Genomic DNA, 17898 nt, shown 5'->3' with positions numbered 1-17898 from the left:
AATAATCTTCATCTCCGGAGTAACGACCGCTCGCAGGGGTTCAATAATTACTGTCATGAGTGATGAAGAACATCAGCTGAACCCTTCAAATCAAACCCAGTCTTACCTTAAAAATTGTCTCAACTGTGTCATATTATCCTTTCATTGTGGCTAATAATTATCTGCTCTTTGCGTGACAGCAGAGGCAGGACTGACAGATAATAGTGAGCCCATTTGAATTTCCTCCTGATTTATTCCAAACCAAGCAGCCTCACTGGATGGGCTTACATGCCTCGGCTCTTAATTTTCCTCCGAGGTGTTTGAGGCTTTGATGGATTAAGGCGGCACAGATCGACATGCAGTCGGCAGAGTCAGTAATTGAGGGACATTTTACATTTGGTAGTAATAAGGAGGAGAAAGTAAATGTTTGTCACCATAAATATGAAATATTCTGTCAAACCTTCGCTGAGACCTAATATATTTACAGCCCACAGTGGGATGAATTTGGACATTTATTCAGAGGCACGCATGCTCGCTTACGTGGACAAATGAAAAAGATAATGACGCCCTTCATCAGACGTGACAAAGCGCCCTGCCTCCACACGTCACGTTGCTGCTAACTGGCAAGTATGTTTGCAGTGTGCCGTCTAATTTCAGTTTTCCAGGTGTTTATTCAGAGAAGGGAAACGCTGAGGAGATTAATTGTCAGCCGTGTTATGGATATTACACTTGACATTTTTGTTGTTTTGGGCCTGGAGAGCACATGAATGCCAAGAATCCAGTCAGGCTTAATTAGAAATGAGTGAAATGTCATTAAATGTCATTTGGTAATGACGTTGGAGGATCCTCAATAAATCCTGGACTGTAACTCCTCTGGTAGAACTTTGCAGAACGACCACACACGCCACGAAAACACAAACATGTAGGATGCAGAAATGAAGCAATTAAAAAGATTAAAACAACACTGATGCTTTGAATATGTCTTGATCTATTGATTTTCTTTTATGTATATTGCATTGTCATAAAAGGGCTTCCAAGCATTTTACTTCACGCATTCTTAATTGCATGCATGTGTAATTTAATGGTATTTACTCAAGCATTATGGCCTCTTAAGTTAATGGGATTAAAGGAATACTTCACCCCCTAAATACCCTTTTGTATATGAGTAGCTCCGCCCATGTTACGTTGAATTTGTGATGGATAATTTGTTTTTCTCGCATGCCTCCACGGTGAACGAAGAACCCAAAAACAGAGAAAACGACTATGTAATAAGTAAACACTGACCAACGGGACCAGACTGGCCGACCCGTATGCTCTCACTCAGTCGTCGATGATGTCACAGGAAGCGACATTTGTTTGTTTTGCTATGGAAGCTAACGTTAGCTAATGTGCTAAAAAGTTAGCGTTCCAGAGAAATCCAATATTCCTCTTAATCCCTCCCCAGTTTCTGATGAGGTGGACATGATAACCCTGAATACACATAACGTTATTCATCCCTACAACAGGAAATACTTTTCCCCTAACCTGATTTGAAGTGTGCGCTGCACATGAGAGCATTTTTGATGATCGCCTTCGTCCAGTTTTGAGCCATGACTCCTTCTAATCTGGCTTCCAGTAACACAACAAGACATTTTAAGACTCCTATGTAGCCGACAGCCCTGTGGTGTCTGTGTGTCGTGTCTGCAAACAACGGATACATCGCATTTGTATGTTATTGTGTAGCCAAATCGTTGAAACTTTACGTTACTTTACAACACTGTAGCAGTGAGCAGCTAACCTTACCTCACCTAGGCGCAAAAACCACTTGGTTATGGTTAGTGAAGGAGCCAGAATGTGCATTTAACCTCTGTTGTTTGTTATTTGTTTTGGCTGCACACTTTATATTTCATTTCATCTCATTTTGCTTTAGTTGTCTCAGTTTTTTGTTTAATAATTCATCACAAAACGCATCTTTGGACTACAGTTAAGAGCCTACTCAGCCTCTTGGCGGCTTTTTTCATTGATAGTAGTCGCTAAAGTTGAAAAAGATTATGTTTTGTTTTAAAATAAGTGCTTTTTGTGCCACTAGCTTGGCAGGAAATGCAGTGATGTCAAAGTAAAAAACATGTGGCGCTATACCTGACTAACTGATATACAAATGGTCATTTTGGGGTTGGAGTATTCCGCTATCTAAAAACAGATGCTTCATTATTACATAATATGATATGTGTAATTTTTCTCCATCTTCCTCACAGGTGTCCGGCAGGGTGTTACGGAGGATGGCCTCCCTCCCCTCCAGGAGCCAGTCTCCCGGTTGTGGCACTGCTGGCACCGTCTCGCCCTCCCGCATCTCCCTGCGAACATCCCAGGGCAGCACCTACGACTCGCCCATCCTCTCAGAGCCAAAACCTCTGGCCGCCGTGTTCCCTGGCACCTCCATGCCACCCTCCTGCCCTTCGCCGACCTCCCCGACCGACGGCACACAGGTCCTGGGTGGTGGAGTTGGAGTTGGAGGAGGAGGTGGTGGTCGCCTGGGCTCCACCCTGTCTCTGGTGGAGGGGAGGTGTTTGACAGGGTCACCGCTGCGTTCGGGGATGACGGCGGTGCCGCAGCACTACGGCTCCACGCTGCCCAGGCAGAGCCAGCCGCTGGCCTACGGAGCTGATCCGTACGGCCTGTACCAGAGGAGCGCGCTGCCCCGCCCCGACAGCCTCATAGGTCAGTGTGATTATTACAGTGTGGTACTGTAATATGATAATGTTAGAGATGTCCAAACATTGTGTATCACCGGCCTCTGTTGTCTGAGTGTGCACAGTCATGGGTAAAAAAACATTAACTCTAACTCTTAAGGCCCTACAAGTAAAACAAAAATGAATTTTTCTTTTCTTTTTTGTAATGTTTTTATCAAATTTTTTTATTTAATTAAATTTATTCATTTTATTATTTAATTTTTTAAAGATCTCAAAATTGATCAATGCATTAAAAAACAGTTTTCACCTTTATAATTACTATTTTTTAATTTTTCCTTGTTATTTTTTAGAGACTGTTTAATTGTTTTCATTTAATTTATTCATTGATTCATTTTCTAATTTAATTTTTAAAAATTTCAGAATTGACCAATTTATTACTTAATTTAATTGAGTTTGTTTCCATTTGAATTAAGTTAGTTATTCATTGTATTATTTTTTAATTCTCAGAATTTACCAGTGTATTAAAATGTTTTCACCTTTATTCTCACTATTTTATTTCTCCTTGTTATTTTTTAGAGACTATTTGTTACTTGTGAGACAGACATTTTACTTTATTTCATTTTTTCATTTTATTATTTAATTTTTAAAAATCTCATGCATTGACATTTTTTTTCACCTTTATTATTACTTTTTAAATTTTTTCTTTGTTATTTTTTCAGTGACTGTTCGTTACTTGTGAGACAGAGAGGGACAGTGGGAAAACAATATCATACTTTTTTTTTTTTTTTTAAACGTGCCCCAAATTAAGGTTTGCATAAAAAGTCAATCTGATAAGTTGGCTTTCTTTTTCCAAATGGCTCGGACAGTTTGTAAATAAATAGTTTGAAAACTTTGTAGCTGGACTATAAGACCACTGTTTTTTTCTTTTTTTGCACCCTTTTGTCACCATACGATGTTTATCCAAAATTTGATTTCTGACACCATAATGGAGATGGCTCGACTGACGACAGGGACATATAAAGGCTTTTCCTATTTCTACCTGGATGATTAAATGAAACTTTACAGACACATAGGTACCATCGATGATTTTTTTTATTCATTTAAACCCCACCCCTTCCCCGTCATTTTCCAGGATGATCGTATCATCTGATTCCCAAATAGGGGAAAGAGTGGGGCTGAAGGGAAAGCAGCTCTTCTTCTTCTTCTTCTTCAAAATCACCTCCCTCGCCTTCCGTCTCTTTCTTTTTAATATCTTTTCTCCTTTTCCTCTGAAAACATTACAGCAATAAACAGTCAGTAATTTACACTCTGTTACCTTTGGACCGTATTAAACTGTATCTACATCTGTAATTATTACCATTTGTTCTGGAGTCTGATGGGGTGGGGCGGATGCAGGTGGGGGCGTTGCTGCCTCTTGGCAAAGCATGTTCTGCAAATCAAAGACATGACCGTTTCTAGGGACAAAGGGGACCCAAACTGACACGTTCATTCAGGGACAAAATAAAACAATAATATAATATGACTTCAATCATAATAACTAAAGTTAGAAAAGTGTAAATGCATTGAATAAATAAAATCATTACAACACCATTTTAACTTAAAAAAAGCTTGAAAATGTCATGTAAAACCAAAAAGAATTTGATCCAAATGATATCACTTTGGTTATACCTTGTATAAAAAAAGATTGCCCAAACTGGTATGTCCTATAAAAAGGGCCGCTTATTGATTATTATTATTTAAAATAAACTTCACAGATACATAGGTACAATCAAGACATTTTTTATTTATTTTCTTCCTCTTCCCCCATGCTAACTTTTTTGGCGGGTGGTTCCTCCTTCTCCTCCAAATGGCCTTCCTTCACCTTTTTCTCCTTGTTGCCATACTGGGTGCAAAATATGAAAAACAAGTGGAACAAAGGGGTGAGGCAATCTCCACATTTCTGCACAACTCAAAGTGAATACAGAGTATTTCGTTGATCATTCTTAGAACAGACATTTGCTTAGCCAGTTATAATCTCTCCTCACCAGTGAAGCTTCTTCATGACCTTCTGAGCTCCTGCCTGCTCCCTGTCCTGACCCCTGTGAGCTCTCTCCCTATTAAAAGAAATACATGTGCACTTTCCTGCTTTACAGTTTCCAAATAACAAACATTAAAACCCTATGGGCCCTAGGCCTCGTTGGGGTATTTTTACTGCCTTTACTTTTAAGCTCATATCACAGTCATTATAAAGGCTACATACACATGCTATATCTTGTTTTTTTTTCAGGACAATCTGGGCTAACCAGATTTGCCATCATTTCATGTCCTTCTATGTGCCTGTATTTTATATTAATTTTTATATCAATGAAAAAACAAATCCGTGTGACTAAATTCTTACATTTTTACATGTATCTCAGCATAGCGAGTTGGGAGAAGACATATTCTGCCATATAGGAAGAGGGGAGACTCTCTGGAATCTGGCAATATAAGAACCATGATGCTGGGACATTCTGTCACTTCACAGCTGTCCAAAACATGTGGTTTGTGCCAGGCGGACATGATTGCCAGTATTTTTTCATTATTGCAAGAAATTCCATTGACTCATTCACAAGTCAAAAATGTGTTTTATCTGAAAGAAACATGCAATATTTACATCTAAGATCATAGAAAAATAGTACTAATATTATTCCTCGCTATATGAAGTGACTGATAACAAGATCTGTATAATGGATTGTAAAGAAATTCGTCAGATTTTTATTTGGTAGACAATTGATCTGTATTTATAGCGTGATGGGATGACAGCACAATGATGTGTGTGGTATCACTGGAAAGCTCTGCTCCTGCGCTTTCATGTGATATGCGTGGCATTTCTGTGCGAGCCTGCGTTCGCGAGTAATCCATCCAACAGTAATGTGTGTGCAGAGCTGCATGAAAGCTCTGTTATACATCATTTTAGTGTAAATCTATCATTGTTTTTCCTTGTGAAAACATTGGACTACCGACAAGTGCTTGGTCTTGTCGGAAAGCTGCGGTTCTGCTGTTTCACGTTCTATATGATATATAGAAAATCAATAGAGAGGAACAGGTGTGAATTTGGACGCACTTTGCGTCGTTCGGGCCCACACTGTTTTTTAATTTGCCTTAGGGAGGTGCGTACAATGTAAAATGAAGCATGTATTTTTTATTTAAATACCCTCTGGGACCCAAAACTCACCTGTGGATGTAAAAGGCATGTTGTCTCTTCACAAAAATCCCCCAAATGACACCATTTATCACAGTCAGAAACTGTACAGTCAGAAATTATCATCTGATTTCATATTTCAGACAGCCTTTGAGCACATCATGTGCGACACATGCGTCCATCAGGAAATATAAATCATAAATGTAAGGCTGAAATTGTGAAACTTCATCAAAATTAAAATTATTCTACATGTCTTATTCAATATTTTGCCAGCTCCTGCATGGCAGCAGAGAAAAACCAAGGCTTTTTTCAACTTGAGGATTTCATTTTTAACTTTTATTGATGTATTTATTTGGAAGATCGTCCATTAAGCACGTGTTGGTCATGCTGGCTGTGTGCACACTGTGTGTGATGTTTAGGCCTTTTAAAGTTTGTTGCTGGGGTGGCTTTAATGCATCCATATTCTGCACAGACAGACAGCTTGTGTGATGATGCAGTTTGTCAGAAGGATTTGCATTTGGCTTCAGCAGTTCGCTGTTTTCGTGATAACTCTGTGCTGTTTGCTTGTTGCATCAGATCTAATCCCTACTTTTGGTGCGAATATAAAATCGGTTATCTATGATGGAAGGAGGGTCCTACATTTTCCCTCAGTCACTCAGTGTCAGCCCAGTGAAAAATAATTTAGCTCTGGAGATACTCAAGATAAAGAATTAAAAAACACCCGATCCAATCAAACATCTCATGACCTCACAGATTTGTCTCGTGACCCCCCTGAAGGGGTGCCGACTCCTCACTGTGCTACAGTTCACAATGAAAAAGCGCAGGTCATATTAGATTCTTTTAATAGCCCAAATTCAGTTTTTAAAAATCGTTTGAGCTCATTACAGCTGCAGTGATTCCTGATTAGGCTGTGATAAATCTGAATCTTTATTGGACCTAATCAAAAATCTCCTTTTCTATATTTTATAAGCCTGAAATCATTAAACCCTCTTTATTCTCGTTCGGTTATTGTCCCTCGCAGCGAGTCATATAGGAGACATTAAATTCAATGACATGATAAAACCCTTACAGCCACATTAAACATCCATGAGGGAGTATATGTGCATAAATATCATTATTATGGTGTGAGTGAACCTCTTGGATCTTGACATCCTGCGTCTTTAAAAGCGTTTTGATATTATACTGTAGATACACAGCATTTTGAGTGAAAGGTGCAGTCTGTCTTGTTGCCCTCCATTCACTGCTCCATCTTTTGAATCTGTTGCGGAGGTCAGTTCGTACTCTGGAGGGTTGCCCGGTCAAATCCAACCAGGTCAAAATCTGGGCCGGAAAAACTCACGTTAAGTTTCCTTTTGAGAAAAACACTTCACTGCAGAGTCTGGAGCGTCGTCGCTGCTGCAGCAGAAGATGCCTTGATGTGTTTCCAGCAAACCTTCCCCCCTGTAAATAAACAAAGCCACGCTCCACAGCCTCAACACCATTTCCTCTGTTGATTTAATAACCTTTCCTTTGTCCGGGGAAAGTTGACTGAGCAGTGCTGATTTAATATTGTAGCACACAACATTTCCACAGAGCAGGAACTCTGCAGAGTTTCCTGCGTCTGTGCGAAGCAGTGAGAATCATTACATAAAGCCGCATGTTGAGCAAAATAACTTTCAGGCAAACTGCAAGCTCGGCAGGTGATTTTATCTCTAACCAGGCTTAGGCGGCTCATTTCATGGAGTTTTTAGTCAAATTATCTTTCAGCACTGGCAGATAATACTGCTGGGTTTGATAACATTTTATGTGATGCATGATGTCGGTATGAAAAATAAGGAATGTAATCTGTGAGGGAGGGGAAGGGTTTCACTTTTACCAGGTGGATGTTTTTGAAGTAATCTTGTTGGGAGGATTGATCTGCAGCAGGCTGAAGGAAAACAAGAAAAGATCACAATGCAGTGTAAAAAAAAAAAACCGCACACATATCTAAATGAGCACAGTACAGCAGATCACAGTTGCCTGTTGTAAAGTGCTTCCACTTGAGCTTCTCTCTCATGCACCGTTTAGCAAATTGATGGCTGGGAGAACAAACCATGTTAGTATCTATTGGTCTTATTATGAAGCAGTCAATAGCCAGGCAGCGCATGGTTGCAGTCCAGTTACACAGTATGACGAGTGCTTCCTCTACAGCCATGACTTCATACTCAGATGCTAAATTACTTTTAGAAAAATTGGCAATTGATTATATTCAGTAGATACACAGCCACACACACATCCCATAATAATATGCTGCTTTATCCTGCCTTAGACAAAACGTTGATCTTTAATAGTTGAAATAAATGCATGCATAAGCTGCATCAGAGATGGATTCCCGAGGGCAACAATACATCCCAACATTAAACGTATATTACTACTGTAAAGTAGTCTTATAATTATGATAAAGGACCTCATGATTACAATAATGGGCCTCGTAATTTTGATAGAGGACTTCATGGTTGCGATAAAGGAACTCATAATTCCTGGAAAGAACCTTATAATTATGATAAAGGACTTCGTGGTTGCATTAAAGGACCTCATGATTCCAAGGAAGGACCACATAATTACAGGAGAGGACCTCATGATTACAAGAAATGCCCTTATAATTACGATAACCTCAGGACCTCATGATTACATAGAGGTCGTCATGAATACGAGAAAGGACCTCATGATAACGAGAAAGGACGTCATAATTACAAGAAAGGACCTCATAATTACAAGAAAGGACCCCATGATAACAAGAAAGAACCTCATAATTGCAATAAAGGACCTCGTGAATATGAGAAAGGACCTCATGATTACGAGAAAGGACCCCATAATTACAAGAAAGGACCTCATGATTACAAGAAAGGATCTCATGATAACAAGAAAGAACCTCATGATTACAAGAAAGGACCCCATAATTACAAGAAAGGACCTCATGATTACAAGAAAGGACCTCATAATTACAAGAAAGAACCTCATGATTACAAGAAAGAACCTCATAATTACAAGAAAGGATCTCATGATTACAAGAAAGGATCTCATGATTACAAGAAAGGACCTCATGATTACAAGAAAGGATCTCATGATTACAAGAAAGGACCTTATGATTACAAGAAAGGACCTTATGATTACAAGAAAGGACCTCATAATTACAAGAAAGGATCTCATGATTACAAGAAAGAACCTCATGATTACAAGAAAGGATCTCATGATTACAAGAAAGGACCTCATGATTACAAGAAAGGATCTCATGATTACAAGAAAGGACCTCATAATTACAAGAAAGGATCTCATGATTACAAGAAAGAACCTCATAATTACAAAGGATCTCATGATTACAAGAAAGGACCTCATGATTACAAGAAAGGATCTCATGATTACAAGAAAGGACCTCATGATTACAAGAAAGGACCTCATGATTACAAGAAAGGATCTCATGATTACAAGAAAGGACCTCATAATTACAAGAAAGGACCTCATGATTACAAGAAAGGACCTCATGATTACAAGAAAGGATCTCATGATTACAAGAAAGGACCTCATGATTACAAGAAAGGACCTCATGATTACAAGAAAGGATCTCATGATTACAAGAAAGGACCTCATGATTACGAAAAAGGACCTCATAATTACAAGAAAGGATCTCATGATTACAAGAAAGGACCTCATGATTACGAAAAAGGACCTCATAATTACAAGAAAGGATCTCATGATTACAAGAAAGAACCTCATGATTACAAGAAAGGACCTCATGATTACAAGAAAGAACCTCATAATTACAAAGGATCTCATGATTACAAGAAAGGATCTCATGATTACAAGAAAGGACCTCATAATTACAAGAAAGGACCTCATGATTACAAGAAAGGATCTCATGATTACAAGAAAGGACCTCATGACTACAAGAAAGAACCTCATAATTACAAGAAAGGACCTCATGATTACGAGAATGAACGTCATGATTATAGTAAATTACCTCATTATAACAAGAAAGGACCTCATAATTACGATAAAGGTCCTCATGATTTCGAGAAAGGACCTGATGATTACGGCAAAGTACCTCATGAATACGAGAAAGGACCTGATGATTACGGCAAAGTACCTCATAAATACAAGAAAGGACCTGATGATTACGGCAAAGGACCTCATGAATACGAGAAAGGACCTCATAATTACAAGAAAAGACCTCATGATAACAAGAAAGAACCTCATAATTGCAATAAAGGACCTCATGAATATGAGAAAGGACCTCATTATAACGATAAAGGACGTCATGATTATGAGAAAGGACCTCATTATAACGAGAAAGCACATCATGATTATGAGAAAGGACCTCATTATAACGAGAAAGCACATCATGATTATGAGAAAGGACCTCATTATAACGATAAAGGACGTCATGAATATGAGAAAGGACCTCATTATAACGAGAAAGCACGTCATGATTATAGTAAATTACCTCATTATAACAAGAAAGGACCTCAGAATTACGATAAAGGTCCTCATGATTTCGAGAAAGGACCTGATGATTACAGCAAAGTACCTCATGAATACGAGAAAAGACCCGATGATTACGGCAAAGTACCTCATGAATATGAGAAAGGACCTGATGATTACAGCAAAGTACCTCATGAATACGAGAAAAGACCTGATGATTACAGCAAAGTACCTCATGAATACGAGAAAGGACCTCATAATTACAAGAAAGGACCTCATGATAACAAGAAGGAACCTCATAATTGCAATAAAGGACCTCATGAATATGAGAAAGGATCTCATAATTACAAGAAAGGACCCCATGATTACGAGAAAGGACCTCATGATTACAAGAAAGGACCTCATGATTACAAGAATGGACCTCATGATTACGAGAAAGGACCTCATGATAACAAGAAAACTCATGATTATGGGAAAGGACCCTATAATTACAATAAAGGACCTCATGAATACAAGAAAAGTAGCTCATGATTACAGAAAAGGTTCACATGAATACGAGAAAGGACCTCATGAGTATAAGTCAGGACCTCATGATTGCATAAAGGCCCTTACAAATACAAGAAAGGACCTCATGATTGCATAAAGGACCTTACAAATACAAGAAAGGACCTCATGATTACGAAAAAGGACCTCATAATTAGAAATCACCTCATGATTACAGCAAAGGACCTTATATTACAAGAAAATACCTCATAATTAAGAGGAAGAACCTCATAATTTAGTTTTAATTAACATTTTAATCATGATTTATTTTTAAAGATGGTACCATAGTATTTAGAGACTCACAAATTTTGTTGGCCAATGAGGAAATCTGATTTTCTCAAATGATAAATCAATTAATTCATTAAAAGAGCCGTATGTTGATATGTAGAAGGACAGTTGATGGTTGAGTCTCATTCCCAGGTCGTCAAATACCGGTTGATGGTTTGATGCAACTACAAGTTCACAAGGATCAACACTAAAAGCCACACGCAGTTACAGTAAAAATTATTAGCATCTTAAGACAGCTGGTGGTAACAGAAGCATATGGACATACTAGGATATCCAAAATGTGGTTTCTCTGGGTCACGTTGTAATTTCTTGCCTGAAGTTTCGAGGATTGCCTGCACCTCATTGGTCAGGACTTGGAGCTCAGTCTGAGAATTTCAGTTTTCTTTTTGTCTTTGTCATTTTTGGCGCAAGGACAACATCTATACTTTGCCAAATGGATAATTGTACTTAGCTACAAAACGTTATGGGTGTGTCTACGCTGTAGCACACTAGCACAATATCTTTTGTGACCTTGAGACGGAGCAGATAGCGCTTGCAAGCGATGTTCAATTCACGGAGCTATCAGCGGCCGCAATCCGTTCTTTGTGAGATTTTTTCGACATCTTCCATTGTGCAGTCTCCTAGCAGCTAATACGAGCAAAGTACAGTAGTCACGATGCTAAACTCGAAGTGCATAATGATTTTGTGAGGATCATGAGGAGGAGAAGTTGATTGACCTTCCTGGAAATCCAGCCTTTGACTTTCTCTGACTGGTTAAGACAGCTGAGCCGAGGCTGGCTGAGAAACTTGAGAGGGGATTATTTCTGTTCTGCTGCCAGGCTGTTCATTGAGTCCACAGACGCCTTTGAGGACTCCTTGGAGTGAATTTCAAACCAAAACTGTAGCTTTAAACCAGATGTATTAAACCTTGTCACCAGGGTCTTGACGGTGTTAAAAGATTTGACCTTTCTTCTGCAAATTACCATCAGAAACATTGAAAAAAATCCATCGCAGCTCCTCCTCTCTTATTAAGTGGTCATCGACAACTTTCCCCCGACACTTTGCTGTGTGGCTGATGGAGGATTTACTGTCATAGAAGCAGTGCTGATTCTGCAGCGACACAGATTTATTCCAACGTCCTGCCCGCTGTCACTTCACTAAACCGCTCCCACTGACCCACATAGGGGTGTTTCTATCACAAAGCCCGTGGAGCATCAGCGTGTGATTATCAGCTGATGGCACTGGAAGGCTTTATTATACTGAGATCATGTAGTCCATTTTCACATGATGCAGCAGGAGTGTTTCTGTGGCTGTGGATGATGTGCATATGCATTTCTGCACCTTTTGTGTTTTGTTGTGTCAGTGCATGTGTGAAAAGAGGATGGTAGATGGATTGGTTGTGTGTGTGGGCGGCGGAGTCAGTGAACTAAATAAAATGCCTCCTATTCTCTAGCTGAGTGATTTCCATCCTGCAGTGCTGCTAAGTGGCCTAATATGTCGCCTAAGTCCTTATTCCCAGTTATCCTGCAGATCCAGCATAATCCCAGATTACATGCAGGAGATAAGCAATAGATGGATATACAAGATTAGGCTGTTACTGATCAACAACACTCGTAGCTTAGGTAGTGAAACCTGGTGAGCAGCCAAAACACAAACGTAAGCTGCGAGATGATCTCTTTTTTTTTTTTTTTCGTGGAATCGGTTGAAAAACTGCAACGTCACCAACATGGATGAGGTTTTGAGTGGAAAATGGGAAAGATAAATTCAACTGTATTTGTGTGACAGTGCGGTGATACTGAGGTAATAAGGAGAGACTGTGGAGTCGCTCAACAAATTGAGAAAATGAGAATTATGTTTGTCTTTAAAAATATAAACGGACACAGCAAAATGGCTGCAACAAATCAAAATAAATTAAATTCTTTTTTCTTTATTTGGCTCCAGCTTCCAGTGGATAGCTCTAAGTACAGGTGTGAGGTCATCAAATGTGCCTTCTTAGCTGATGTCCTTGCCGACTCAAGCAAGCTTTTCGTTGTCGGCTGCTGGTAGACACTGCGCAAACAGTCAGTTCAAAGCCTGCCGAGTTAGCATGAGCTAACACAGCAGCAGCCGTTAAACAGTCCCAACAAACCTATGCCAGCACCAAAACAGCTCAACTTGTGATGATCTGTATGGACTCATATAGGACTAATCCCCTTCAATCATCACTCATGACCAACTCTCAGTGTGTGGCGGTGTATTTTTCTGCAGAGACTGCCATCTGCCTGCGTTTTCTTATTTCTGTGTTAGGTACAGTTATGGGCATGTACCCCCATAGCGCTATTTGGTGCCAGACTGTAAGCAGCAGGCATTCAGGAGACACACAGCACCAGAAAACTCAAATATAGTGTGTTGAAACACTCTGCTTGGAAGATAAGGAGCTCCCAGACCTCATTGTTTTCTCAATTTAGGGCCATTTTAGGCCACTGTTCTTCTTTGAGTTAGCCGCTAACAGCTACTCTTTAAATCTCCTGCATTGGGTGCATGCATAACGGTTTGTCAAAACCCATGATCCTGTCCTGCTTGCTGTCCCATTTATACAGACATCATTTCAGTGCTGTTACTACCTCCGTTCCTGGCTCAGAGGTGAGACAACTCTGCCCCCCCCATTATGCGATCATACCTTATATAGAGAGTGGCAAGGCAGCATAACTGCATGATATTCCTTGAGTGAATAGCCCTTTTTAGACAGGAATTGTGCAAATTTGCAGGAAAGCCCAATCAGTCTTTTTTCAGCATTGGCAGTATAAAAACAAAATCTGGGAGTGCAGCAAAATGCCGCCTACCTACTTGTTTATACAGAATACGCCTTTTTCGGGGCAATTGGGGGCGTGAGCAAGTAACAAAACGTGTAGCTCAGCGTGTGACGTAAACAGTGATGTGGGAGGGAAGCCGCGGCTGGTCAGTCCTTCGGTGATTCTCTCGTAAGTTGGCCCGTTCTTCACCGTCCCCGTCATCTGACGGTTAATGGCCTCTTCGTTTGCGAGGACAAGGAGGGCGCGCAATTCCTTGTCTCCCCAGTTGCTCATCTTTACAGTGTCTGTCAGGTTTGTGTTTCCCTCTTGCTACTAGCTGCTCGCTAATTCCTGCTATCAGCTGTTTCCTGTTTATCCACCGCCAGTGGCTCGCACGTGCGGCGTCATCAACAGCTCCTCCCACAAGTCTTCAACAGCCCCTCTCGTTGCAGAAGGCCGCCTCGGTCTGTTTAAACTAAAAGGGTTCCACCAATATGTCTACCCTACCAGGCGGAAAATTGGGCACCTTGGATCAACTCGCCAATCCGGCTCTGTGTGTCTAAACGCTCGCAGCTTGCCGGCAAAACGGCCCAACATTCGCCGAAAATCTGGCAGAGTAAAAGGGGCTTTTGTTTCGTAGTTCTAATGCAGTCAGTACTCTTAAATGTAGGCCGGGTTGTTACCAGATGGTATCAGATGCGTCACTGCTCCGTACAGGTCTCGTGGTGTTTCCTCTTCACTGTCAATGCAGTGGAACGTCTGCACCTTCATCATCCATGGACGAAAAGAGCAAGAATGACAATGCTCTCTTGTCCTTTCTAGCTTCACCTTTTAGTATTGAATCAGTGTGCTAAGTAGCGCTGCAACGATTACTCGACTAATCGATGACTACTTGACTGTTAAAATAATCGGTTACTATACTAGTTGTCGACTAATCGGTTTCAGTCATTGTCCATAGAAAAGTACTATAAAAGTACCCCAGAATACTCTTATTGCAGCTTCTTACGTTCAGATATTGGCAGCTTTACACACTCTCCCATGACGGTGCACTAAAACCTTTTGGCGTGAGTACGAAACAAGACATTAGATGACATCATTTTGGGGTTTGGGAGAGACAGACCGACATTATTCAACATTTTAATTGGGTTGTAATTGTAAAAATATTCACTTTAATACAATAAATAGTGTTAAATATCATCCAGTTTAAACCCAATAAAACATGTCAGGAGCCACTGTGATAGTTTCAGAGTTTGATTCAAACCACTCAAAACATGATTCATGTTTCCATTCTGCCACATCTAAAGCTCCTGGTTGCTGAAGCATCGTCTAACCCGAAGGTCAGAGCCTCGGTTTGTGTCCTCCGCTGAAGAGCTCTCGAGAAAGCCCGACTCCGAGGTCCACATTCAACCAGACTGTGTCACACACATTTTTATTTTCCTCCAAAGGAATGCTCTCTGCGATAAGACACCCGAGTTCCCGTCTTATGTAAACCAAGAAAGAGAAAGCTGCAGAAGCAAATAGCTCCTTCATCACCAGCTCTAAAGTGCGAACTGTGCGCTTCAGTGTGTTGGACTGATCCAGCGAGGCCCCCGTGCCCTAAAGCCTCTTTATAATTGGAGCGCTCTTTGAACTGATGTGCTCCGAGATTGGAGGATGGAGAAACCCTCTGCTCCGCTTGTTTGACTTGCTGATGACGCCGCCTGCAGCAGCGGGCTCTGAATGACCACGGCCCTCATACGTTTTATAAGCACAACAACAGTTGGGATGAGTTGGCGTTATGAAATACAGAGTTTGGTGCAATCTCGATTTGCATGGCCTCACCTACAGATGACTAGAGCCGAGTAATGAGATGTGCATATGATTTATGTGCGAGCATGACGGGCAGACAGAGACTTCATTCAGTATTATTACGCAGCTTTCTTTTCATTCTGCAGTTATTTGACTGAACTCGTCTCTTTTACATGGCGTCACCTCCAAAGGATAACATACTCAAACAGTGTCGGAACAAACTCTAACTATTTACTTTTATTTCTTACTCTTAATAGCTTCCCAGCACTGTGTTCTTGCCTCCTTATTCTGTTTCCTCTGACCCAGAAACATTGCTTTCTCCAGCTTCCACCATGATGAATGTGTACAGTGTATTTTTCAGAACACTATTTTAGTCTAGTTCACGAAAGAAAAGACCTGATTCGGTCAGCTGGAAGGAAAAACAGTCCACTTTGATTGAGTCTCTTTGGAGCGTGTCCTCTCTTAAACAGCAGTTTTTGTGGAGATTTAAATTTGGCACTGATATGTTGATGTTGACTTTACATGTCTACCTGCAGGGCTTCACAGCTCGTACGCCGGCCACGCGGGGCAGATAGATCCAGAGCTGAGGGCGGCGTTGTCTCCAGACTGCCACATGACGCCCGTTTTCGACGAGCGCTCCTTCCACAGCCCGCTGTACCACAGCCCCACCCACGACCCCCAGAGCTCCCTCTACAGGACCAACACAGGTACTGCAGCAAGTCACTCAGCAAGTTGCTTGTCATTGTTATCTCTGCCATGTTGTTGGCTTGATTTGTTTGTGTGTCCAATTTTCGTGAAACATAGTGGAAGATTGTCACATGAGCCAAGTACAAATTGAATCACAGGGTGGATATACCAATTATTTCGCACTTTTGTTAACATTAAGATGTAGGACATTTGGCCTTGGCGGAGGTCGGCACTGTCCGAGTGCCCCTCGAGTTTAACATGAGAATCTGTTATGTCAGAGTGTTTACAGCAACTGTGAGGACTAATTTGTGTATTTACCCCTTAAAACGGTCGAGATTTTAGTTTATAACCTTGAGATAATTCTGCTGAAGTCTTTTTTTTCTCCACGCTGGCGATAATCGTGGCCAGAAGCATTATGAAATGATTCCTTGAGGGAATTTCTTCAAATTTGGCACAAACGTCCACTTAGACTCAAAGGCGAACTGACTTTGGCCGTCACAGGTCATAACTCAAGAATTCATAGGTTAATTATTAGGGGTGTAAATCGCTGGTTTCATTACGATATGATATCACATTGATTCTTTGTACAATGATATGATATTGCTGATATTACAAAGTCTGCCATGATACGATATTGATACACCGCAATTCAGGGGCCTGTGATCGATACGAGATGATATCATCTGCCCATTAAACACGATCAATTACAGGAGAAGCTGCCACCCTTTTCTTTTTTGCTTTTGGCCATAAAAGATGAAAATAACACATTAATAAAAGTGATTGTAACCACTGAAGTGCAGTAACGTTAAGTCAACCTTCAGGGCTTTCTGACAGAGAGACCTTTCTGGAAGAAATCTTTTAATTTAACCCAAACCATCATCTGTTTCCTAAAACTTAAGGAACATCTGGCTTAAAGCTCTGAAGGTAAACTTCTCCCAGCAGCCAAAACACAGATTAACAACAACATCATTAACAAAATTATCAGATTCAGTTCAGTAATAATTGTTTGCTAGTGACCCATTATTAGCTCAAGCATGTCTACGTTGCATAAATTAGCCTCGCAGACTTTCCACCATTCATAACTTAACAAATTGAATGTATTATTTACACTTCTTGTGACTCACTGGTGGTTTAAGTCACTGCATCTCCTGATAGAACAGCAAGGTTGAATTTCAGCCTGCATGCACGTTTTCCTTGGAAGGATCCTACCATCATTTTGTGTCTCTTTTTAGGAATTTTGTATTTCTTTGAGGTAATTTTGTGTTGTTTTTTGGTCATTTTGTGTGTGATTGAGGTAATTTTGTGTAACTTTTGGTCTTTTTGTGTCACATTGTCGTAATTGTGGGTTTCTTTTGGGTCATTTTGTGTCTCCTTGTGGTTGTTTTGTGTCTCTTTAAGGTAATTGTGTTTCCTTTTTTGGTCATTTTGTCTCTTTGAGGTCGTTTTGTGACTTTTTGGTCATTTTGTGTCTCTTTGAGATAATTTAATGTCTTTTTGGTCATTATAAGTCTCTGTTGTCATTTTGTGTCTCTTTGAGGTCATTTCATGTGTTTTTGGTCATTTTAAGTCTCTTTGTTGTCATTTTGTGTCTCTCTGT

The 17898-nt window shown here is 40.3% G+C and overlaps 1 protein-coding gene across 1 annotated transcript in view; it reads left to right on the top strand.

The window, feature by feature from the left end:
• Positions 1-17898, top strand: part of LOC125884754 (plakophilin-4-like) — a 75598-nt gene that overhangs the window by 31080 nt on the left and 26620 nt on the right. Inside the window, exons 6-7 of the mRNA XM_049569921.1 lie at positions 2214-2676; positions 16151-16321. Coding sequence (XP_049425878.1) covers positions 2214-2676; positions 16151-16321 — 634 coding nt within the window. The remainder of the gene's footprint in view (positions 1-2213; positions 2677-16150; positions 16322-17898) is intronic.

Source organism: Epinephelus fuscoguttatus, linkage group LG24, assembly GCF_011397635.1.
Source record: "Epinephelus fuscoguttatus linkage group LG24, E.fuscoguttatus.final_Chr_v1".
NCBI lineage: Eukaryota > Metazoa > Chordata > Actinopteri > Perciformes > Serranidae > Epinephelus > Epinephelus fuscoguttatus.
This window is presented reverse-complemented; position numbering and strand designations above follow the sequence as displayed.